The sequence below is a fragment of the Somniosus microcephalus genome, chromosome 3 (assembly GCF_052327205.1).
Source record: "Somniosus microcephalus isolate GS21.2 chromosome 3, FLI_Smic_1.0, whole genome shotgun sequence".
NCBI classification, from domain to species: domain Eukaryota; kingdom Metazoa; phylum Chordata; class Chondrichthyes; order Squaliformes; family Somniosidae; genus Somniosus; species Somniosus microcephalus.
In genome coordinates, this window is record NC_140989.1 from 131,887,746 (window position 1) to 131,914,424 (window position 26,679).

Sequence of the window (26,679 nt, forward strand, 5' to 3'; positions counted from 1 at the left end):
GGCAGCGGTACTCAGCGTAGATCAAATGGCTTTGGGTACAACGAAATGTTATCGTTGTGGAAAGGCAACACACGATCAGAACCAATGCTGGTTTAAAAACCAGGAATGTAGAAAATGTGGCAAGCTTGGTCACATAGCTAAAGTATGCCGGTCAGGAAAGAAGACCAGCAACAAAAAGTTACTGCAGGAAAAGTGCAGAAAGGTACATAAGTTGGCTGAGAAGAGTTCGGATGAACAGAATTCGGATTCAGACTCCAACAGCAAGGAACTGGGTAGTCTGAGAATTCACAATGTGAATAAGGAAGCTGACCGACAAACTATCTGGGTCACACTGCAGATAGCAGGAGTCCAAGTGAAGATGGAATTGGACACCGGATCGGCATTGACGGTCATGAATAAGCAAGATTACAAAAGGTTATTCACACATATTCCCCTACGGGATACGGAGATAGTATTGCAGACATACACGGGGCAAAGAGTATACCCCATCGGAAAGATAAAAGTCAAGGTGAGACACAAGGGCAAAGAATACCAAGGAATGGACTTATATATACTACCTGAGGGAGGTCCACCACTTCTGGGATGGGAGTGGATCAGGAAAATAAATATGGACTGGCACTCCCTAAAAGCATTGACGGTAGATTCCGGGAAAAGAAAAGATGTCAAACCTGAACGATTGCCCAGAATATTGGATGAGGGCATGTGCAGCAGTGACAGTGACAAAGCAGAGAGTGAGAACTCGGTGAAGACAATCAGCTCAGACTCTGGAACTGATGATGGTAAGACCAGCCCATGTGCAAAAGACAAGGCTAAAATGGACTTGCAGACTAATGATGGAAAAACGAAGGAGTGCATAAATGCTTCAGAAGAGAACAAAGTATCAGAACAGAATTCCACTGAACAACAACAACATAGTTTGACAGAGAATTCTGAGTCTGTCCAGTCTACAGACATGCACATTTCTGAGGAACACCGGGCTCGAACTCAACTCAATTTCAAACTACAACAGCAATTAGAACAAATGATTCGCCGTTTTGAGCAAGAGATGAATGCAAAGAAAAAGTTCTTTGACACAGAGTGGGAGAATCTGGAAAGACAGCAGAAGCAGCTGATTGATAAAATGGAACAGGAACACACAAACCGTCTGCGCGATGAGGCCAAACGAATCAAAGCTGAGCAAGAAAGGGAATATGTCAAATTCATCGATCAGTTGAAAGTTAAGAAGAAAGAGCACCCTTTTGTGAGCAGTGTCAGCAGTAATAAGCCACTCAGAGAATTGGTGGCAGAGGCAAAAGCTGAAGTGAGGGAGGAAATAGAAGACAATAGAGAGGAAGCAGAAGATGATGACTCATCTGAACCATTATCACCCCCACCAGGTCACGCACGTGGTCCCTCCGAACTGAGCCAAATCAGTCTGGAAGCAGAAAAACTTCCCAAGGTACTCGAGCCTTTAGAAGTCAACAATGCTGGTTCTGAAATTACGAAAGTTCAAGCTGTTAAGTCCAGTGAAGGACTATTAGATGAGTCACCCCAGCAACGAGAACCTACTACACCACCGAGAACTACTACACCACTGAGGCGTTATCCGGACCGAGTCAGGAGGCACAGGAGGCGCCGCCTCAAAGACTGAATCTGTGAACTGTTTTTACATGAAGTTGTGTATATATGTTAGTATGTTATGTTTAATGGGGAATATATACTGTTAAGCTAAAAAGGGAGGATTGTAGTGTATGTAACCGTTCCACCTTTAAGAGAACTATTTTAAGAGTTGCACTACTTTATCTTGGCTGCTGTATACTGTAATACCGGCGGTGACCACACCGGTATATAAGTGCTGTGTAATGATTTATTGGGCAGTTCCGCCCTGACCTTCGACTAGTAAAGACCTGTTAAATTTTACTCTTGTGGTCTGTGTAGTAATTCTCAATATAACACACAGACTTAACAATCACGGCTCCCCAAAGGACCCATTTTCAAATGGATTAGTAATCACAGACCGCCTATCTATATTATAACTAGCTGGAGTGCCCGGCGGTGCCGAGGGTTTTTTGAGGGCATGTTGTTGTTGGAAGAGGGAGAGAGAGAGACTGGGGGGAGAAGAGAGAGACTGGGGGGAGAAGAGAGAGACGGGGGGGAAGAGAGAGAGAGAGACTGCTGGATTTAGTTTGGGATTAGCCTGGAGAGAGAGGGGGGGAAGGAGCGCCTCAGGCGTGGCCCGATCGACCCCTGCGAAGGAAGGAAGGAAGGAAGGAGGAAGGCGAGCACTCCCTCCCTGTCCCACCCTCTCACTCTTTCCCTCCCTCCCCTCTCCTCTCCCTCCCTCCCCGTCTCCTCTCCCTCTCCCTCTCCTCTCCCTCCCCCTCTCCTCTCCCTCCCTCCCCCTCTCCTCTCCCTCCCCCTCTCCTCTCCCTCCCCCTCTCCTCTCCCTCCCCCTCTCCTCTCCCTCCCTCCCCCTCTCCTCTCCCTCCCTCCCCCTCTCCTCTCCCTCCCCCTCTTCTCTCCCTCCCTCCCCCTCTCCTCTCCCTCCCCCTCTCCTCTCCCTCCCTCTCTCCTCTCCCTCCCTCTCCTCTCCCTCCTTGTCTCCTCTCCCTCCCTCCCCCCCTCCTCTCCCTCCCCCTCTCCTCTCCCTCCCCCCTCTCCTCTCCCTCCCTCCCCACCCCTCCCCTCTCCCTCCCTCCCCCCCTCCTCTCCCTCCCCCCCTCCTCTCCCTCCCTCCCCCTCTCCTCTCCCTCCCTCCCCCCTCTCCTCTCCCTCCCCCCCTCTCCTCTCCCTCCCTCCCCCTCCCCTCTCCTCTCCCTCCCTCCCCCCTCTCCTCTCCCTCCCTTCCCCCTCTCCTCTCCCTCCCTCCCCCCTCTCCTCTCCCTCCCTCTCCTCTCCCTCCCTCTCTCCTCTCCCTCCCCCCCTCTCTCCCTCCCTCCCCCTCTCCTCTCCCTCCCGCCCCCTCTCCTCTCCCTCCCTCCCTCCCCCTCTCCTCTCCCTCCCACCCCCCTCCTCTCCCTCCCTCCCCCCCTCTCCTCTCCCTCCCTCCCCCCCTCTCCTCTCCCTCCCTCCCCCCTCTCCTCTCCCTCCCTCCCCCCCTCCTCTCCCTCCCTCCCTCCCTCCCCCTCCGCAGATCAGCGCCTCAGGGCCGGCCGGTGCGCGGCCTAGCGCGTGAGGCCCGGCCGGACTCACCTTAGCTCAGGTCGCGCTCTGGGCCGATGTTGACGCGCGCGCTGACTCCCACCCCGCCAGCCTTTACTAAGATGGCGGCAATGGCTACGCTCGGCTCAGTCCCGCACCACCAGCCCTTACCAAGATGACGGCGATCGCGGGGCGGGACGGGCGGTGCCTAGCTCGGGCATGGCTGGCTAGGAGAGGCCGAGGCTTCGAGGCCTGCAGTGGGGTAAGCCTCCAAGGTTGCGGCGCCCGGCGGAGGTAGCGAGTCAAGAGGAAAAAAAGAGGGTGAAAGGTAGGAAAATTAATCAGCTTAGAAAAAATATTTACAAATTAATTTACTTTTTTTAAAAACAATTTCCCCTCCACACATACACAGAAAGTGGGAAAAATAAACACACAGAAAGTGGGAAAAATAAATCGTTAGGAATCAAGATGGCGGCCACTCACCTCAGCTCAGAAGGATTAGGCCCGCCCACACATGCAATGAAACGCCCCGCGTGACGCACCAATTGGTCAACCATCAAGTTAATCCCCTGTACGATTGGTCAACCATCACATCACTCAACGCTAATCAACGGAATGTTGCCGTTTTTTTAACCTTTTTTGTATACTGTCCAAACAATTTTTGTCTGACCAAAAAGTAAATATGCCTATTAGACTCCCCTAATGATAAGCTTTCTTTTGATATAACATATGTGTAGGTACGCTCAATAACTTTTGATTGTATAGCCGGACAGACAGACAGAAAGACAGACCATTTTATATATATAGATAGATACTATATAATACTCATAATATGAAAGTGCTGCATGTAAAGAGTGTTTTAATAATGCTTTTTTTTTTGTAAAGTACTTACTTACAGATTATCAGTGAGATGGTGTGCCTGCTTCTCACACCAATTCTGGGCACTCTGCAGCAATAGACGGCCACTATTAGCCACTTACTGCTGGACAATTTTTGAAGCCGGCAGCAGGCTGGCCAAGGTGTGTGAGGGCACGAGCACCCGTGCACATGCTGGGATACTGCTGGAAGCACGATTCTCCGCCATACTGTCCCACTGGCATGTTCTGCAACAGCTGCACTGTTGGGATTGTACGGGCTGGATTTTACCAGCCCTGAGGAGGCAGGTCTGGATGCGGGACTGCAGGGAAAATCCAAAAAAATGGGAGCGGGTCCTGAACCCGCCCCCAACCCGCCTCCAACCAATCTTCCCGGGAGTCCAGTCCCCGATTTGCGCAGGGTCCCGACTTCTAGATGCGGGAAGAGGATTACAGCCACTTAACTGCCTGTTAACAGGTAGTTAACGGGCAGTTAAGAGGCTATTTCTCGTCTTTCCACTGCTGCTGCGGGCTTCCCGACATCGGGGAACCCTGCCAGCGTAAGTGAGGCGTGATGTGGGTCTACTGTAATGTTTGTGTATATATGACAGCTGCAGAAGTGGTTTTAAGGATTCAATGGGACACTGGTGAGTTGCAGAGGTAAGGAAAAGTTATGAAAATAATGTTTAATGTGTTTAGATGTTTCTGCAGGTGACAAGCTGTGAAGTGCTTGTGTAAGAATAAAAACCGGACACCATATGGACTGCAGCGGTTCAAGAAGGCGGCTCACCACCATCTTCTCAAGGGCAATTAGGGATGGGCACTAAATGCAGGCCTAGCCAGCGACGCCCACATCCCATCAATGAATTTTTAAAAAGGCTCATCTCATCGGGAGAAGTGAAAGATGGCTTCTGCAATCTCAGCTGCAGCTGCCATCTGTTTTATCCTAAGGAGAGAGTAATTGAAGAGTCTGAGTGCAAGGGCTCACCTTTGGACAGTGATTGTCATTTTTTGACAGCACCTCAATGCTGTCAAACACTGTCAAATCATCTGTCAAACAAGTGTGGTGCATATGCCTTTAAGAAAACCGGCAGATGAAGCATCATCAACTGACGTCATCTAACACCGGCTTTCCCTTAATTGGCCAGCAAGCCCGCAGGACGGGCTTAACAAGGCCAATCAGGGGAAAATAGCGTCAGCTCGTCAGACGTCGCTGGGGATGGGACTGGAACCCGAAAACCAACAGTCCCGCCTCGAGCTCAGCCTTCCAGGTAAGATTTCGCCCTACGTGCTTGCGTGAACACATTCAGGCACGAGTTTGAAGGGCCCCGCAGGCGCTTTGATCACGTGTTGGAAGCATGGCACACGGTCGCGGCCAATATTCCCTTTAAGCTGCATGACCATGCAACACTCTAGCTCACCGGCTTTTAAATGGGAAAAACCACGCATGCGCAGTATTTTGAATAGGCCACTCAGCCCCCGAAAGGGACTGCGCACCCGAAAAAAATGAAAGGGAACATTGGTCACGGCGCCAGCGAAAGGAATCGGCTCAACCGGCAGGGAGCATTCATTGCAAAGTGAGTGAGAGCTGTGGGTCTCTGTGAAGAGGTGGGCCCAGCTGTTGAGAATAATTTGCAAGAACTGAATTAGTGTCGATTTTATCAAGAGGAGCAGGCTTGAAATTGCCTGATTCTATGATCACTGAAACTACTGAACAGTTTCAAGAATCAGACTGACTTTTGGTGCCATCAACATATTGGAAAAGATATACTGACCACCACCGACAGTGGTTTACTTCTTCTCCCAGCACTATTCCTGATTAAGAAGGCAGTCACATGACCTGCATATAAACCTCTTCCACTGGAGCCAGGCATAAACAGGTGTGTAAGGTACAGCTTAGTTCATTCACCACCTGCTGCAGCCAAACACTCGGGAGAAAGGATCTCCCTCAAATCAACAACTCAGCATGTGCACGAAGTACAGACCCAGACCCACAGCCCATCAAAGGAGCACCACAGCTGGGGGTGGCAGCGACTCGAGAACCCTGATGGGTGGGGGGAGGGGCAGATGAAGAGCCGGTCCCCAGGGAGGCCCGACCCACTGGCCATTCAGTGACCGCCCCCTGGCAGCTCGGCTTGGCTCAGGCTCCAGGCTCCGTCCCCTGGCCCCAGCTTACAGGCCTAAGCAGCGGCCGCGGCTCCTCTTCCACAGTCTCAGTAACAATAAGGTGCGCAGCGTGGGACTTACCTGGTCCCGGAGCTTCAGGAAAACCATGGCCCCAGCAGCGTGGGTCAGTACGGGGCAGGCAGCAGAGAGCGGACAGGCCACGGACCCCCTTGAAAGACTGTGGGCACCCCTCCAGGGGTCCGCGGACCCCAGTTTGAGAAACACTGCGCTAGAGAACCTACCTCAGAACAGTTAAGGAAAATGGCTGCTGTAGCAAGGGGTAGTTTGTAAAAGGTGACGAGAAAGGAGACCAAGGATGGGCACCTAAGGCACACCAGAGGTGGTCATGCGAGCTGTGGAGGAGGAGCCATTGACGGCAATTTAAAGCCTAGTGTTTGCAGAACCAGGAGAGAACAACACAACGGACGCATTGGAGGAGGACTGAGCCCTCTTAAACGAAAAGGAGGAGGATGGGGCAGGGAATCAAGGTCACAATGGCACAGGATGTCATTTGAGACTTTTATCGCTGTGGTCCCAATGCTTTAGGCAAGGTGGAAAACAGATTGGATGGTCTTGAACATGAACTGTGCGAGTAAAGGACATGCCCTGGGATTTTGGAAAGGAAGGAAAGGTTGGAGATAGGCGTTAAGCAACCTTCTTTCTCCTTTGGTTCACAACAACACATTTCGAGTAAGCACGAGACTTTGTAGTAGAGTATACGGAACAGACTTTATTGATAAACAGTAAAGGTGATCAGTCTTAACTGCATACAGAGAGTGGATATTCGGTTTCTGTATCTTTCAAGTACACTCTGACAAACTGTAGTAAACCATGCTCCTTTATACACCATATAATATATTTTGACTACATCAAAGGAAAATCTCAAAATGACGTATCTAATTCCCAAATCCTCTGAAAATAGACTATCTATGAAAACAGTTCGCAATTGTTTACCTCAGAACCATTTCCCCAACACGAGACATCCTGACGTACAATTTTCTAGCATCTTTGACCATATCTAATGGATACCTACTTCCCATGTTAATTACCCTAGAACTAAACATTAACCATTCATGAGTGATGTCATCACTAACACTTATTCCCTTACTCAAGCACTTTACATTTCAGAAAACAAGCAATGCCTTCTCCTCAGATACTTAAATGTCCTCCTGTTTATACCTTGGAAAGCCTGACAATGCATTTCTTTTACGACACTTCAATGTCATCCTGTTTATAGCTTGGAAAGCCTGACAATGCATTCCTTTTACGACACTTCCAGGAAAACCTGTTGCTTAAGATACAAAGTAGTTCGACTGTTAAACTTTTAACTTTCACGATGTCCAACAATAGGATAGGAGCTTGAGAGAATGCAGCAGCCATGGGTGGGTTTATAAGAACATAAGAAATAGGAGCAGGAGTAGGCCAATCGGCCCCTCGAGCCTGCTCCGCCATTCAATAAGATCATGGCTGATCTGATCCTAACCGCCAATCCACTATCACAGAGCCATCTCCTGAATCTAACAGAATTAGACACACGAAATAGGAGCAGGATCAGGCTACACGGCCCCTGGGCCCGCTCCGCTACCCACAGGGCCATGACCAATCCGAACCTAGACTCATGTCCAAATTCCTGCCCGCTCCCCATAACCCTTAATTCCCTTTACTTCTAGGAAACTGTCTATTTCTGTTTTAAATTTATGTAATGATGTAGCTTCTACAGCTTTTTGGGGCAGCATATTCCATGGACCTACCACCCTCTGAGTGAAGTAGTTCCTCCTCATCTCAGTTTTGAAAGAGCAGCCCCTTATTCTAAGACTATGCCCCCTAGTTCTAGTTTCACCCATTATTGGGAACATCCTCCCCGCATCCACCCGATCCAACCCCTTCACAATCTTATATGTTTCAATAAGATCGCCTCTCATTCTTCTGAACTCCAATGAGTAGAGTCCCAATCTACTCAACCTCTCCTCATATGTCCATCCCCTCATCCCCGGGATTAACCGAGTGAACCTTCTTTGTACTGACTCGAGAGCAAGTATGTCCTTTCTTAAGTATGGACACCAAAACTGTACGCAGTATTCCAGGTGCGGTCTCACCAATACCTTGTACAACTGAAGCAATACCTCCCTATTTTTATATTCTATCCCCCTAGCAATGAAAGCCAACATTCCATTGGCCTTCTTAATCACTTGCTGCACCTGCATACTAACCTTTTGAGTTTTGTGCACCAGGACCCCCAGATCCCTTTGTACTTCAGTACTTTCCAGTTTCTTGCCATTAAGATAATAACTTGCTCTACGATTTTTCCTGCCAAAGTGCATAACCTCACACTTTCCAGTATTGTATTCCATCTGCCAAATCTCTGCCCACTTACTTAGCCTGTCTATGTCCCCTTGCAGGTTTTTTACGTCCTCCTCACTCACTACTTTCCTTCCCATCTTAGTATCATCTGCAAACTTTGATATGTTACACTCGGTCCCCTCCTCCAAATCGTTAATATAGATTGTAAAGAGTTGGGGACCCAGCACTGACCCCTGCGGAACACCACTAGTTACTGATTGCCAGTCTGAGAATGAACCATTTATCCCAACTCTCTGCCTTTTGTTAGATAGCCAATCCTCTATTCATGCCAGAATATTACCCCCAATCCCGTGATTTTTTATCTTAAGCAATAATCTTTTGTGTGGCACCTTGTCAAATGCCTTTTGGAAGTCTAAATACACTACGTCCACTGGTTCCCCTTTATCCACCCTATATGTTACTTCCTCAAAGAACTCCAGCAAATTTGTCAAACATGACTTCCCCTTCATAAAACCATGCTGACTTTGTCCTATTAAATTATGATTATCCAAATGTCCTGTTACTGTCTCCTTAATAATGGACTCCAAAATTTTACCTACCACAGATGTTAGGCTAACCGGTCTATAGTTTCCAGCCTTCTGTCTACTGCCCTTTTTAAATAAGGGTGTTACATTAGCAGTTTTCCAGTCTGCCAGGACCTTTGCTGAGTCCAGGGAGTTTTGGAAAATTATTACCAATGCATCCACAATCCCTACCGGTTTCTTGAAGAGGAAGAGTAATGCCAGCAGTCTTCATGCAATGGAGACAGAATTATGTCGGCAAACATAGGTGAGGAGGTAAAGTAGGGTGATCAGGAAGGGAGGGGATTGAGTGAGTAGGTGATAGGCTTCACAACAACAACATCAACACAGACAACTTGTATTTATATAGCACCTTTAACATAGTAAAATGTCCCAGGGCACTTCACAGGAGCGTTATAAAACAATTTAACACTGAGTCACATAAGGAGATATTAGGGCAGATGACCAAAAGCGTGGTCAAAGAGGTAGGTTTTAAGGAGTGTCTTAAAGGAGGAGTGAGAGATGGAGAGGCGGAGAAGTTTAGGGAGGGAAATCCAGAGTGTAGGGCCTTGGCAGCTGAAAGCACGGCCACCAATGATTGAGCGATTAAAATCGGGGATGCTCAAGAGGCCAGAATTAGAGGAGCACAGATATCTTTTTTTTAATTCATTCCTGGGATATGGGTGTCGCTGGAAATGAGTTCGCAGGTGACTGATGAGTCCAATGCAGGACCTACAGTCTCTGTCACAGGTGGGGCAGACAGTGGTTGAAGGGGCGGGTGGGTGGGGTGCTTGGGTTGACGTGCGCTCCTTGCGCTGCCTGCGCTTGGCTTCCGCTTACCCCCGGCGAAGAGGCTCGAGGTGTTCAGCGCCTTCCCAGACGCTTCTCCTCCACTTTGTGCGGTCTTGGGCCAGGGATTCCCAGGTGTTACACTTTTTCAAGGAGGCTTTGAGGGTGTTCTTGAAGCGTTTCCTCTGCCCACCTGGGGCTCTCTTGCCGTGCCGGAGCTCTGAGTAGAGCGCTTGTTTTGGGAGTCTTGTATCGGGCATACGGACATTGTGGCCTGTCCATCGGAGCTGATTGAGCATGGTCAAAGCTTCGATGCTGGGGATGTTGGCCTGAGCAAGAACACTGACGTTGGTGTGCCTATCCTGCCAATGGATTTGCTAATCTTGTGAATCTTGCAGAGGCAGCATTGGTGGTACCTCTGCAGTGCTTTGAGGTGCCTGCTGTACATGGTCCATGTCTCTGAGGCATACAGCAGGGCGGGTATCACTGCTGTTCTGTAGACCATGAGCTTAGTGCTGGGTTTGAGGTCCTGGTCTTCAAACACTCTCTTCCTCAGGTGACCGAAGGCTGCACTGGCACACTGAAGGCGGTGTTGGACTTTGTCGTCGATGTCTGCCCTTGTTGACAGTAGGCTCCCGAGGTATGGAAAGTGGTTCTCTGCCTAAGAGAAGAGATGGTACACACTGCAGCCATGGTGTGCCAGTGGTGGAGGAAGTGAATGTTTAAGGTGTTGGATGGGGCACCAATCAAGTGGGCTGCTTTGTCCTGGATGGTGTCGAGCTTCTTGAGTGTTGTTGGAGCTGCACTCATCCAGGCAAGTGGAGGGTATTCCATCATACTCCTGACTTCCACCTTGTAGATAGCACAGAGGGTTGTGGGGCTGGAGAAGATTACAGAGATAGGGAGGGGCGAGGCAATGGACGGATTTGAAAACAAGGATTAGAATTTTAAAATCAAGGCGTTGCTTAACTGGGAGCCAATGTAGGTCAGCAAGCACAGGGGTGATGGGTGAATGGGACTTGGTGCGAGTTAGGACACTGGCAGCAGAATTCTGGATGAAGGACAAGGTGAGCGTGCTGAATAGGAGATGGGGGAGAAACTGCCCAGTATAGGAATTATTAGAGTATTTTTGGTTGGAGGGCATAAGGGAAGAGAAGTAGAGGGGTAGTCAGAGTGACAGCTATGCGAATTGTTTCAGTTTTGCATATGAAACAGTCAGAGTTCTTTGCATTTTGAGTCAAAGTGGGTATGCAAGAGGGAGGTCTGAGAAAATACTTTATGATAGGGAATTGAATGTTGCTGGAAAAGTTGTCTGTATTTGTGTACAAGTTCCTTGACATGCATAGTGTTGCTAACAAAAACTGCTCGTGCACAAGCGTGTTGTTATGTTTGGTTCTGGTACCACGTTATTCAAACTGCCCTCACTCTGTCTGCTTCATAGGAATGTATTGGACCAGTAAAAACCATCTCACCAACCCATAGTTGCAAAGTAGAATACAAAGTTCACTAATTACATGTTTCAATTGATTTTTGCAACAAACGTCTGTTCAATCCCTCTTAAAATTATTGAGGCAGAAATTCCAGTCCCTACGGGTGTGTACGCGTGTACTCACCCGTAGGGCCAACGGAAATGCTGGTTTTAGGCATGCACTGCGCATGCGCTGGAAACCGACATTTCTGATCTGTCAAGAAAGCTCTTGACAGATCCTCCGGCTGCGCTGGAGCAGGGCCTCTGCGGGTGGAGAGTTCCATTTTTTGGAGACCCTCCGCCCGCAGAAAACACTTACAATTCTTGCGCCTAGTAAAAGCAAGGCCTGTTTTTACCAGGATAAGAGTTGAAAAAAAGTTAAAAATATATATATTTTTCCACTGATTTATCATTAAAAAATACTTTAAAGAAAGGTAAGTTTATTTTTAGCCCCATTAAAAATTTTAATTTTTTTTTCCAAAAATGAAAGTTTTGTTTAAAATACTTAATTTATGTAATTTAAAGTCATTTTTAAAATGTGATTTTTTTAAAATTTATTTAAAGTTTTACTATGTATTTTGGGGGTGATCTCTTATTCATATATTTGACAGGTCTTCCTGTCAAATGTATGAATGGAGATTCCCTTCTCTGATTGGCTCCCTGTGATGAAATAACTCTGTGTTCTGGCATTTGTATTGTTGTTGTTGTTGTACTTGTTAATGTCTGGAATGTTCCACTGGTGTAACCACTAATGCTCCTCCCTAGCCCCGCCCCTCTTCTGGAATGTTCTACCCAGGGCTGGGTCGGTGATGAATGATGGTTGCCCTGTGTTAACTTGATGCCATGTTCTTACTTAATAAAAGCCTTTAGTTTTAAGCTTTAACCTCATGGATTCAGGCAGTTATTTGGCACATCAATTTTATTAAGTAACAACTTTTGGAAGATGGATCGATTTTTGAAACCACAGCGTCTGGATATCGATCCCCATTCGGCAGACGCGTCGAAGAAATTTACGCATTGGCTTCGATGTTTTGAACACTTCATCGCATCGGTCGATTCGACGGTTAACAAGTTGGGTCTTCTAACCAACTTGGTAAGTCATCAAACTTACTCTATAATTGAAGATATTACTACATATGAAGAGGCCCTCGCAGCCCTTAAGGCCCAGTACCTTAAGTCGGTTAACGAAGTATACGCCAGGTATCTTTTGTCTATTCGCAGGCAATTACCCGAGGAATCTCTGGACGATTTCCTGCAGGACCTTAAGGCTTTGGCTAAGGATTGCAACTACAAGGCTGTCTCTGCCATAGTGTATCAGGAAGAAGCCATCCGCGATTCTTTCATATCTGGCCTCCGATCTAATTATATTAGACAGAGACTCCTCGAGAACGACTCGTTAGTTTTAAAAACAGTCGTCGCTACTGCTCGATCATTATATGTAGCCCAGAAGAATTTAGAAGTGTATGCATCAGCCCATGCATCTCTCTCAGCCTCGTGTGTTCCGAGTATGGAGGCATCCATAACACCAATGGAGCCTCCACTTAATCCTATTGTTGCGGCTGTACCCCATGGGTCTAAGTGTTATTTTTGTGGCCAATCTAAACACCCCAGGCAAAGATGCCCAGCCAGAGAGGCTACCTGTTTTAAATGTAAGAAACGGGGACATTTTAGTAAAGCGTGTAAGGGTAATCCTGTACCCGATGTCTTCTCTGCTGCCGCCTATCATTTTACTCTAGCCTCAGCTACGGTTGACCAGGCCATATCGTGTTCCTTGTCGAAATCTATGATGGACATCAAGATTAATGGTCGTCCTACTGGGTGTTTGATAGACTGTGGCAGTACTGAAAGTTTTATACACCCCAACCTTGTTAACTCCTGTTCATTGAAGGTGTATCCTACTCAAAGTGAAATTGTGATGGCGTCCAAGTCCCTTACTTCGAAGGTAACTGGATATTATAAAGTCCATTGACCATTAAGGATACGGAGTATAAGGACTTTAAACTCCTCATATTACCTCAGTTGTGTGTGAACTTAATTTTAGGCTTGGACTTCCAGTGTCAGCATGAGAGCGTTACCCTTAAGTATGGTGGATCTCAGCCTCCACTCACAGTCTGTGGCCTTTCTACTTTAAAAGTAAGTCCGCCTTCTTTGTTCGCGAACCTTGCTCCTAATTGTAGGCCTATAGCGACTAAGAGTCGACGGTATAGTTCAGAAGATAAAACATTTATAAAGGAGGAAGTGGAAAGGCTTCAACAGGAGGGAATCATCGAACACAGTAATAGCCCGTGGCGTGCCCAGGTAGTGGTGGTTAAAACTAATGAAAAGAAAAGACTTGTGGTCGATTATAGCCAGACTATAAACTTGTATACCCAATTAGACGCCTATCCTTTGCCTTGTATTTCTGAGATGGTGAACCAGATAGCTCAGTACCGCGTGTTCTCCACCATTGATTTAAAGTCTGCCTACCATCAACTCCCCATTAAAATAGAAGACCGACCTTATACGGCCTTTGAAGCTAATGGGCGCCTGTACCAATTCCTTAGGGTGCCCTTTGGAGTGACGAATGGGGTATCCGTCTTCCAACGGGAGATGGATCATATGGTGGATGAATACACGTTGGAAGCAACATTCCCGTACCTGGACAATGTTACTATCTGTGGGCGCGACCAACGGGAGCATGATCAAAATCTCGCGAAGTTCCTAGAGACTGCAAAGAGGTTAAACCTGACCTACAACAAAAACAAGTGTACCTTCAATACTACACGTTTGTGTATTCTTGGTTGCGTTGTGGAGAATGGGGTAATTGGGCCAGATCCTGAAAGATTACGCCCACTTAAGGAATTACCTTTACCTCACACTGTAAAAGCCTTAAGAAGGTGTCTGGGATTCTTCTCGTACTATGCCCAGTGGGTGGCTAACTACTCAGATAAAGTCCGACCTCTTATTAAGTCGACGTCTTTTCTGCTATCGGCGGAAGCTCAGGAGGCTTTCCTTAATATCAAACGGGACATTGAGAAGGCAGTGGTATGTGCCGTGGATGAGAAGATCCCTTTTCAAGTGGAAAGTGATGCATCTGTTTTTGCGTTGGCAGCAACTCTTAACTAAGCTGGTAGACCAGTAGCTTTCTTCTCTCGTACATTGCAAGGACCAGAAGTTCGACATTCTTCAGTGGAAAAGGAGGCACAGGCGATTATCGAAGCAGTCAGGTATTGGAGACATTATCTCGCTGGCCAACGTTTTACGCTCATTACTGACCAGCGATCCGTGGCCTTTATGTTCAACACTAAGCAGAGAGGCAAGATCAAAAATGATAAGATTTTAAGATGGCGAATAGAACTGTCAACATATGACTATGATATTCAGTACAGGCCTGGAGTATTTAATGAGCCATCGGATGCTTTGTCACGAGGAGTATGTGCTAGTCTAGGTATAGATAAGCTTCAAAGTCTCCATGACGCACTATGCCACCCTGGGGTTACCAGAATGAACCACTTCATTAAGCCCCACAATCTACCCTACTCTATTGAGGAGGTCCGGACAATGACCAGAACCTGTCGCGTTTGTGCTGAATGCAAACCCCGCTTCTATAAGCTGTCCGAGCCAGCTCATCTTATTAAAGCAACTCGACCATTTGAGCGTTTGAGTCTCGATTTTAAATGTCCCCTTCCATTGAGCGACCGTAATGTCTATTTTCTTAATATTATAGACGAGTACTCTCGGTTCCCTTTTGTTATCCCCTGTCCGGATGTGACTAGTGCTGTTGAAATTAAATGCCTCTGCCAACTGTTTTCCTTGTTTGGCATGCCTAACTATATACATAGTGATAGGGGTTCTTCCTTTATAAGCGAAGAATTGCGACAGTTTTTGCTATCGAAAAGGATTGCAACGAGTAGAACTACCAGCTATAACCCTTGTGGTAATGGGCAGGTCGAGAAAGAAAATGCGACAGTGTGGAAGGCTATCGTACTGTCTCTGAAGTCACGAGGCCTGCCGACCTCTTGCTGGCAGGATGTCCTGCCAGACATGCTGCATTCCATAAGGTCTCTTTTGTGTACAGCGACGAATGCCACCCCTCATGAAAGGATGTTTAGTTTTCCAAGAAAAGCTACTAATGGAGTAATGTTACCCACATGGTTGACGACCACGGGCCCTGTGTTGTTGCGCAGACATGTGAGAGGCCACAAGACTGATCCACTGGTGGAGGAAGTACAACTCCTCCATGCTAATCCCCAGTATGCGTATATTCAATATCCGGATGGGCGAGAGGATACGGTCTCTATTAAAGATCTTGCACCTGCTGGAGCTCGAAAAGAGTTTGACTCTGAGAGTAGAGTTTTCAATCGTGGTATTGGACCTTCAGAGACACAAACCCTCAGTGTGGAAAATACTGATGATTCTGGGAATTCGAATGAACCGGAGTTAGTACTCCGGGAGGAGCCTCAGCAAGAGTTACGTCGTTCCCAGAGGATTATCAGACATCCTGACAGACTGAATCTATAGCAGGGGGTGAATGTGATGAAATAACTCTGTGTTCTGGCATTTACATTGTTGTTGTTGTTGTATTTGTTAATGTCTGGAATGTTCCACCGGTGTAACCACTAATGCTCCTCCCTAGCCCCGCCCCTCTTCTAGAATGTCCTACCAAGGGCTGGGTCGGTGATGAATGACGGTTGCCCTGTGTTAACTTGATGCCATGTTCTTACTTAATAAAAGCCTTTAGTTTTAAGCTTTAACTGCATGGATTCAGGCAGTTATTTGGCACGTCGCTCCCCATGGCCCACGTGATCCCAGGGATGCTGCGAACTGCCTGCGCCTCTGGGATACATGTGCCCTGCACACCGGCAGTTTGGAGAGGCCCAGCAACGGAACTCTGCGCCTCCCAGGAGCCCTCCGGTCCAGGCGCAGATTTTTCCAGATCACAGCCCACCGCCCACGGGAGGCCTGCGAATGGAATTTCTGGGCCATTGATCTTATCAGCCTTGATCACACCCTGATCTAGTTATTTTTCATCTGTCCATGTACCTTCTGAGCTTAACCCAAGCCCCTTCTTGACATTCTAGGGCAGATTTTCTCAGGGTTCACTTTTCTATACTCTTAAGGATCTTGAATATGTCAAAAAGATCTCCTCTCACTCTTCACATTAAAAAGGCACAGCTTCCATAGTCTCTGCTGGTAGCTCGGGTGGAGGAAGGATTTGAACTCGAAGCAGGCGGGGGACAAAGCAAGCTTCGGGCCTACCTTATTTAAATGAAGCCCAGGAGAGCCAGAGCGAGCCTGATACTTGTCCCTCTGACCCCACGCTTGCCCCTCTGACCCCACACTTGCCCCTCTGATCCCACGCTTGTCCCTCTGACCCCATGCTTTCCCCTCTGACCCCACACTTTCCCCTCTGACCCCATGCTTCCCCTCTGACCCCACACTTGTGCCTCACCACTAGTTAATATTGGGGCTTTTGTTATTTAAAGTCATGTAACTTGGTTACTTACTTCTGTTAATGTTTGATCTGTAATATCAGATCAGTATGAACTTAGTTGCTTGATCCAATTAGGGGAATTGGAAAACTTGACTAAATCAACTGCAAGTTTTAATTAGTTACCAGTTGATCTTCCATGCTATGCTGATGGACAAAAATGAACTGACACAGTAGAACTGCAATTATATACCCTAACGATCCTAGTAGATAATAGAAATTGGCATATAATCAAGAGTTTCCTTATTCTGATATGGTGACATTTTAGCTTCTGATTGGAATATTTTGATTGTCTAATCAAGTGCAGATAAGGCTTACGTTTTTCCATTTTAAAAGTGAAAAGAAAGAAAGACTTGCATTTCTATAGCGCCTTTCACGACCTTAGGACATCCCAATGTGCTTTGCAGCCAATGATGTACTTTTGAAGTGTTGTCACTGTTGTACTATAGGAAGGCACTAAGGAGGCCAATTTCTAGGCCAAGATATCCAAATACTTCAAAGATACTGGTTAAAGAAACTTACTTTCTTAAATTTGGCGCGCTGTCTTTGCTCCATTTTTCACAAATACACCACCCACTCGCCCTCACTTGGAATCACTTGAGAGACTTTTAAAGACCTTCCTGTCTGAAAGGTTCAGCCTGACTTATCCCTTCCTACCAGTTTCCTGGGTATGCTGGGTACTTGGCATCCAGCATACCTGCGATCCACTCCTCCTCCTTTTGAATATCCTAATTAAGCGCCTGCTTGTTTTGAATGGGAGCTTCTAACTTCCACCCTAGGTCCAAGCACAAATTGTTGTGGTGCCAAAATATGTGGCAAAATAATTTTGTGTCCGACACGCCCTGTCTACACCCAAATATTGGTGCAGATAGGGCATACCAGACAATAAAGTCTACCTCCAAGTACCCCTGGCTTTGACCATTTGCCCCTGATTTTTAAGTCGATAGGTTTAAGAGCTATGACTGCTCGCATATCTAAAGTTATATTACACAGAATTACATAGAATATACAGCACATAAACAGGCCACTCAGCCCAACTAGTCTGTGCTGGTGTTTCTACTCCACATGAGTCTCCTCCCATTTGATCTGCCTAAGCTTGAATTGTATTTCCCTGAAGTTGTCTAAAGGACTGCTGTTGTTCCTCTATTGATTCCTATGAATACCGTACTAGGTGGTTTATAGATGGGAATATGCTTTATCTTGCAGCATATGTAAGGCTGACTTGAGTTTTTTTTTTAAGGACTTGATTTGTTTTTTGCACATTGACTATAAAAGGGAGGAAAATCTCGTGCAGGATTTGGATGTGACAGATACAACGCTGATCAGTCCATTTTGATTTTTCCAGCAGGGGGCGTGCTGCTGCCGCTGCTGCTGCCAAGCTCTCTACTGGCAGCAAAACAGCTGAAAAGTTACTTGAAGTAGATGCAAACCCTGCTGCAGGCACCTGTAAGAAGCAAAGCATTTTTTTAAAATCTCGTATTTGTAGCTATCTGTGTCATCAGAATAACGTACTGAATGTGTTGTGCTTCATGATTATCTGGCAGAGTTTAACATGAAAAGAAAAGTTGATTCATGTTCCACCCAGACTGGTATATTTGATGTGTACACTGCTGTTTGCATTTGTGATCATTAATGGGCAAGTGCATTTAACTTTCAGATCTCAATGCCATGGAGGATGAGCTTTCAGTTAGATTTGAGTTGGATTTGGAGACTCTTAAAGTTATGATCATCAAAATCCAATTATAGAATGATACAGCAGAGAAGGAGACCTTTTGGCCCATCGTGCCTGCGCCAGCTCTTTGAAAGAGCTATCCAATTAGTTCCACTCCCCCTGCTCTTTCTCCATAGCCCTGCAAATTTTTCCCTTCAAATATTTATCCAATTCCCTTTTGAAAGTTAATGGCCCAGAAATTCGGGTCGGGGGCTTCCCGTGGGTGCAAGCCCACGGCCTGCACTTACCTAGCGTGCTGGCCGTTGAGCTGTGGGCCCGCGTGGGATTCCGATCCTGGGCCTCCTCCAACTGCCGGCGCGCAGTGCTTGCGTATCCCAGGGGCGCAGTTAGTTCGATGTGTCCCCTGGGATCACGTGGGCCACGGAGAGCCAATGGTAGCAGGGAATGCTTCATTCATAAGTTTGACAGGAAGAGCTGTCAAACCTATAAATACTATAAGCCCCAAAACATCACTAAAACTTCAAATAAATTTTTTAAAAATCATCACATTTTTAAAATAACTATAAATTACATGAAATAACTATTTTAAACAATAATTTAAATTTTTGAAAAAATTAATTACATTTTCTAATGGGGCTAAAATAAACTTACCTTTCTTTAAAGTATTTAAAAATAATAAACCTGTGGAAAAAATGTTTTAATTTTAATTAATTCACCACTTACCTTGTTAAAAGCAGGCCTTGCACCTGCTTTTTAAAGAGTAACTGCTGGAGACTTACCCTCCCGGAGAAACCTGCAAAAAAAACGTAAGTTCGATGCACACGAGCTGCCTCTCCGGCGCACACGTTCCACCTGTCAACCCCTTCTTTCAGGGGAACGGAAGTGCCGGTTACCGCGCATGCACAGTGCATGCACGAAACCGGCACTTTCGTTGGGCCTACGCATGAGTACCCCATGCGTACTCAGGCGTTGGGACCCGAATTTCTGGGCCATTATTGAATCTGCTCCCACTGCCCTTTCAGGCAGCGTGTTCCAGATCACAACTCGCCTAAAATTCTTTTTCCTCATGTCGCCTCTGGTTCTTTTGCCAATCACCTTAAATCTGTGTCCTCTGGTTACTGACCCTCCTGCCACTGGAAACGATGTATCCTTATTTGCTCTATCAAACCCGCTCATGATTTTGAACACCTCCATCAAATCTCCTCTCAACCTTCTCTGCTCTAAGAAGAGCAACCCCAGCTTCTCCAGTCTCTCCATATAACTGAAGTCCCTCACCCCCACATTTACCACATATTCCGCACCCCAACATCAGACACGAGGGGAAAGGTACAGGAATACTCTAAAGAAGAAGGAGAGTATAAAGTGACTCTCTGCTAGGAGCCCTTTTATTTGTTTTACTTCAGCCTACTGCTGGGCTTATCTTGGAGAATTTAGAAAGCTTGGACCTGGGACTCAGCAGTCCCAAGACACATAGATCAACATTTATGAAATTTAAAAAAAAACTTAATTTTATGTTTTATTACTACGGAAAAACTCAATGATTCAATTTTTATGAACCTTCCTGGCAGTGTTCTTTTGTGACTCCTATTATTTTTCAGTTGAACTGTGGCCTTCTACTGTCATATAATGACAATTCTAGAGTGCACATATATTTGTAAGTAAAATAAAACAACAGTATTCATCAATCTCCAAAAATATCCACATTTTTTTCAATCTTTATTGTGAAATTCAGGGCACCCTCCATGACTGTTTCCAAGTTGGCCATCCTGAAATTGGCAAGTCTTTATTGCAAGGTGATGCAGATCTTTGAAACACAAATTGACCTCTGACTCAGCTTTTGGCACCAGAAACATACATTAACATGATATTTTTCTGCAATTGACACATTGAAAAAAAAAGTGATGTTTTAAAGTAAACAGAATGTAAATGTTGTAAACCAGAAGAAAAACAGAAAATGTTGGAAATCCACAGCAAGGCAATCAACATCGGACAAAGAAAGAAAAGTTTGGCTCGTAATTTGCGGTCAGCGGCAAAGTAAAGGCATTCGCTCCTGGCTCTGAAGTAAGCTTCCCACAAAGATCTCACAGTCCCTGTGTTGAGAAGTTTGGCTTTTCCGATGTTGAAATCAGCGTAGTTTAGTGGGAATCCCATAGTTTGAGCTGCTGTGATGTCAACAAGCTGTCTAAACAGCCAATCACATTTCAGAATTCTCACAGACGGAACCAGGAAATAGAAAGCACTAATAATCAACTACTTTAAAAAAATTTACAGAGAGTGAAATGAAGATTGGGACATACACTTTGGGTTAAAAATGACAACAGAGAAGGTCATAGACTTAGGTAGTAGTGGGGAAATTAAAAACCAGAGCATGTCAGGAAGGGGCAGAAGGTATGGAGTAAAAGGTAAAGTAATAAAAAGGGCAAAAGCAGGAACTAAGTGTCACAAAACATATTTGAAAGTTCTCTATCTGAATGCATGTAGCATTCGTAACAAAATAGATGAGTTAATGGCACAAATAACTACATATGGGTATGATCTTGTGGCCATTACAGAAACATGGCTGCAGGGTGACAATGCCTGGGAATTAAACATACCAGGTTATTTAACGATCAGGAAGGACAGGCAGGAAGGAAGGGGAGGTGGGGTGGCTATGTTAATAAAGGAAGGAATCACTGTAATACAGAGAAATTATATCGGGTCAAAAGATCAGGATAATGAAACAGTTTGGGTGGAGGTAAGGAATAATAAGGGGAAAAAAGCACTAGTGGGCATAGTCTATAGGCCTCCGAACAGTTGCAACTCTGTTGGACGAAGTATCAATCAGGAAATAGTTGAGGCTTGTAATAAGGGAACATCTATAATTATGGGGGATTTTAACTATCATATTAATTGGACAAATCAAATTGGGCAGGGCTGCCTTGAGGATGAGTTCATTGAGTGTATTAGGGATGGGTTTCTTGAGCAGTATGTAACTGAACCGACCAGGGGGCAAGTAACCTTAGATCTGGTCCTGTGTAACGAGACAGAATTAATTAAAAATGTCCTAGTAAAGGATCCCCTTGGAATGAGTGACCATAACATGGTTGAATTCCATATTCAATTAGAGGGTGAGAAGGTTGGCTCTCAAACAAATGTGCTAAGCTTGAGTAAAGGAGACTATGAAGGTATGAGAGCAGAATTGAGTAGAGTGGATTGGGAAAATAGATTAAAGGGTAAGACGATACATGATCAGTGGTGTACATTTAAGGAGTTATTTTACAACTTCCAAAAAATATATATTCCACTGAGAAGAAAAGGGTGTAAAAGAAAAGACAGCCATCCGTGGCTAAGTAAAGAAATTAAGGATAGTATTCGACTAAAAACAAGGGCATATAAGGTAGCCAAATCTAGTGGGAGGATAGAGGGTTGGGAAAACTTTAAAAGACAGCAAAAAATAACAAAAAGATTGATTAAGAAAGGGAAGATAGATTATGAAAGTAAATTAGCAAAAAATATAAAAACAGATAGTAAGAGTTTTTATAGTTATATAAAAAGAAAAAGGGTTGTCGTGTATGTACCCGTCTACCTTTAAGGGAACTATTGAATGTAACCGTTCACCTTTAAGGGAACTACTTTAGGTGTGGCACTATTTGTTTGGCTTCTGTATACTGTAATACCGATAGTGACCACACCAGTATATAAGTGTTGTAGCAGGATTTCTGGGGCAGATTCGCCCGGACCTTCGAATAGTAAAGACCTGTTTGTTTGTTACTTCTGAAGTCTGTGTATTTATTAACTGCACAACCCACAGACTTTACAGTGGCGACGAGTCCGATCGTACCCTGCGGCAAGATTACCAAAATCAACGAAGAGCGTCGAAGAGAGACAACCGCCCTCGTCGTGCTAACAAAAGAAAACACGAGGCTGCAACAACAGAAAGCAGGAAGACTAACAACAAAAGCTGTATCAGCAACAGGCACTGACTACCCTTCTGCCACGGTGCGGAGTGAGCCGACCAGCAAGAAACAAGGCGGCCGAAGAGACTGTGAGTAGGGGAAGGTGTAGAAGCATCCGGAGGATAAGGGCAGAGCACTCGACCTCGGTCGAGGGGGAGCTGTGCCGGCCAAAAGTCGGGTCCAACGGCGTCGGGTGACAGCCGGACCGCGATCGGCGGGACAATCGGGGCAGCGACCGCAGCCACGAAGCGCTGAGCCTGCGAGTAGGCGCGGGAAGAGAAACCCAGCCGGGGAGGGAAACACCGGTCTGCGAGAGGGCTGGGGAGGCGAACGGGAACCATGCGGGTGAGAGCCGGGTGTGGAGAGAGAGACTGCGAGGAGCCGGTCCAGCGGCTGAGCTGTTCTCCACCAACGGGGTACTCAGAGCCGGCAAAACCGAACGTGCGGGAGTGGGTGAGAGACACAGCCGAAAACGGGGTGAGAGACTGCGCGAGAGCCAGTCCAGCGGTGAGCTGTTCTCCACCAACGGGGTACCCAGGGCCGGTAGCATCGAACGTGCGGGTGAGAGAGACAGAGCCGGGTACGGAGAGAGAGACTGCGCGAGAGCCAGTCCAGCGGCTGAACTGTCCTCCGCTAACGGGGTGTACCCAGCGCCGGTAGAGCCGTGCGGGCGGGAGGAAAAGACATAGCCGAGTAAGGGGAGCTGTGCGGTAGCCAGCCAGCGGCTGAACCTGTCCGCTGAGGGGGAAGCGTACCCCTTCCACCGGGAAGAAACGCGGGAAGCCGCCATTAGGCGGAGAAGACGCCAGAAGCGGGAAACCGCCATTGAAGTGGGCGGGGCGAGAAAGGAAGAGCGGGAAACCGCCATTTTCACGGGAAAACCGCCATCTTGATTGACATACCGCCATTGAAGTGGGCGGGGAGAGAAGGAAAGAGCGGGAAACCGCCGATTTCGCGGGAAAACCGCCATCTTAGAAACAAATAAATAAATAAGAAATACTGGTGCTGCTCCCAAGGGAAGAAAGATGCCTAAGCGAGGGAATATTAACGACTTTAATTCTGAAATAGAAGACTGGGCCACGTACGTGGAACGCATAGAGATCTATTGCGAAGCCAACAAAATAGAGGAAGACGACAAGGCGATAACATTGCTAAACTCGATGGGGGCAAAAACATACGGGCTCTTGAAGCATCTAATAGCACCAAATAAACCAGCAGATCAGACCTTCGAAGAGATTGTGGCTGTGCTGAAGGACCACTTGAACCCCACACCGCTGATGCTGGCTGAACGATTCAAATTCTACGCAAGAACGCAGAAGAAAGACGAAAGCAATGCGGAATACTTGGTCGAACTGCGTAGGCTAGCGAAATACTGCCAGTTCGGAGGGAATCTGACAGAAGCGCTGCGGGACAAGTTCGTATGCGGATTGTCCAAAGAAGGGACGCAGAAGCGACTACTGGAAGAGAACGACCTCACACTGGACAGGGCTGTCCTTATAGCTGCATCGCACGAAGCCGCAGCGAAAGGAACGGCGGAAATGCAACTAAAGGCGGCGGCACTCGAGGCGGACCAAATTACTTCAAGCACAACAAAATGCTACCGTTTTGGGAAGACAACGCATGACCAGAATCAATGCTGGTTTAAGAACCAAGAGTGTAGGAAATGTGGCAAACTTGGTCACATCGCGAAGGTATGCCGGTCCGGGAAAAAGATCAATAATCAAAGGAAGCCACCACCAGAAAAGTACAACAAGGTACACAAGGTGGCTGAGAAGAGTTCAGACGAACAGAATTCAGACTCAGACCCAAACAACCAGGAGCTGGGTAGTCTGAGAATCCACAATGTGGGTAAAGAAACGGATCTACAGGCCATCTGGGTCATACTAAAAATAGCTGGAGTCCAAATAAGAATGGAGCTGGACACTGGATCAGCTCTATCAGTCATCAACCGAAGGGACTACCATCGGCTATTCTCTCACATACCTTTAAGAAATACCAAGTTCGTATTACAGGCATACACGGGGCATAACGTATACCCCGTGGGGAAAATAAGAGTCAAGGTGAGAGATAGGGGTAAAGAACACCCAAGAATGAGCTTGTACGTATTACCTGAGGGAGGACCACCACTTCTAGGACGGGAGTGGATTAAGAAAATAGACATGGAATGGCATTACCTAAAAGCCATAATGAGGGAGGACTCGGTGCAAGCTATTAGCTCAGATTCTGAAATGGATGATGATAAGACCAAGTCGAAAATGAAGACAGGCAGAAGGACTTATGGTACCAAGAAGAATAAAGCTGCAGAGCAGAACTCCAGGTTGACAGAGAATTCTGAGCCTGTTCAAGCAAAGGATTCATCCATGACGGAAGAACACCGAGCTCGGACGCAAACTTATGTCAAAGTACGACAACAATTAGAACAGTTGAGTGATCGTCTCGTACAGGAGATGAAAAATATGGAAAAGTTCTGGGACACCGAATGGGGGAACCTGGAAAGACTACAGAGACAGCTAGCTCAAGCAGAGAGCGACCATAGAGCCATCATGGTCAAATACCAATCACATTCCCCTGATGCTGTTCAGGAACTAGAATATTTACAGAATGAACCAAAGGAAGAGGAATCTTCAGGGAGCCAGGATTTTATTCCAGTTCTTCTTTACGACTCCTTACAAGCAGAGTGTGAGAAGTTGAAAGAACAGTATGAACAGGCCCAGGCTACAATTCAGAAGGGGGTTAACTCGGCAGCCTCCGAAAAGCTAGTTTCAGTAGAAGCATATGAACAACTAAAGGTTGAACATGAGCAAGAAGTCCAAAGGCTGCAGGAAATTCTTGATGAGCTCAAGGCCAAGACAGACTCATCGATAGAAGCTCCATCCATAGATGAGCAATTAGAGGTGAAAATCATGGCAGAGCATGAAAGACAGGATGTCCAAGAACTTATAAAAACATTGAAGGACACCCAAGACAAATATGAGGCGGCAATGCCTGAGGTTCAACAACTTGAAGAACAGATTCAACTGGGAATCCTTGCAGTGGAAGAACAGGACACTGTAAGAATGGTCCCTGAACATGAACTAGAGAGCATCAGGGCGCAACTTTTCCGAGCGCTGAAAGCCAAAGTTCAAGAGGAACATAAGGTGGAAGTATTGGAGAAAGAGGTTGATGAAATGGAGAAGACTCTGATCCACCGTGTTCCCAGGGAAGAGTTAACGGTCGGCCAACTCCTTCATATGCTGAAGGACAAGACTCTACAAGGGGAACAATCTGAACACGAGCTTCAATCTTCAGGGGGAACGAGTTCGGAGCTCTCAAAAGTCACGGAGATAGCTGAGGTGGCAACACAAATTTTACAAGGATGCCAAAAGTACGTTGAATCACATCAAGGTGAACAGAAGAAGGTGGAAACCGTTACTTCAGTAGAAGGGTTAAATAGCCTGATAACGCAATTACCGGTGGAAAGGAAGGTATTGAACTCACAAATGAGGTCCGTCGTGAAGGAATGGCAGATAACCCAGGAAGAGCGGGATGAATATGAATGCATGAAGAAGGCTTTTCAAGAAAGATGTTTAGGGAAGGAACCACCGTCAGCTAACGTCCAGACGGGTGAGGAGGAAGAAGAAGTCTCTCTCGCTGGCCTAACTCAGGACGAACCTGAATATTACCATGACCTGTTGAGTGACACTGAATATTATGAGGATGTGGTCTGCCCAGCTTGTGATGAAAACTCTCAAAGTGCTGAAATCCGGATGAAGCACTTAAGGTCTAAGGAACATAGAGAGTTGGTGGCGCTACAGCTGGCAGCCGAGAAAGGAGCTCCGAGAGTTTCAAAAAGGCAGAAAAGAAAAAGAAGAAGCAGAAGATAATAACTGTCTAAAATATTAGCACTTCTACCATTCCAGGCGGGACATTACGAAAGGAGCTAAATTAGTTGAAAAACTGGAAAATGTCAAGACAGCCAGTTGGTTGTCAAAGTCCGCACTGCTGGTTCAACAGGACGAAAGTTCAAGCTGCTACGTCAAGAAAAAGGCTATGGAGGAGTCACGCTAGCCAGGTGAACCGGCTACCCCAAAGAAATGTTGTTCGGAACGAGTCAAGGTCAGAGACTGAATCTATGAACTGTTTCCGCAGAGACGGAACCTGTGAACTGTTTCCACCGAGATTATATTTGTAAATTGTTTTATATGACATTGACTCCACCGAGATTATAGCTGTAATTTGTTTTATAGGAAGTTGAAGATATGTATGTTTAACGGGGACTCTGTAAGTAATAAGCTAAAAAGGGAGGATTGTAGTGTATGTACCCGTCTACCTTTAAGGGAACTATTGAATGTAACCGTTCACCTT

At 46.4% G+C, this 26,679-nt stretch overlaps 1 protein-coding gene across 2 annotated transcripts in view; it reads left to right on the forward strand.

The window, feature by feature from the left end:
* The window catches only part of LOC147121402 (uncharacterized), a 260,350-nt gene that overhangs the window by 215,378 nt on the left and 18,293 nt on the right, over positions 1 to 26,679 (forward strand). For both annotated transcript variants that reach the window (XM_085981621.1, XM_085981622.1), the window contains one exon: positions 18,074 to 18,174. In XM_085981621.1, coding sequence (XP_085837747.1) covers positions 18,074 to 18,174 — 101 coding nt within the window. The remainder of the gene's footprint in view (positions 1 to 18,073; positions 18,175 to 26,679) is intronic.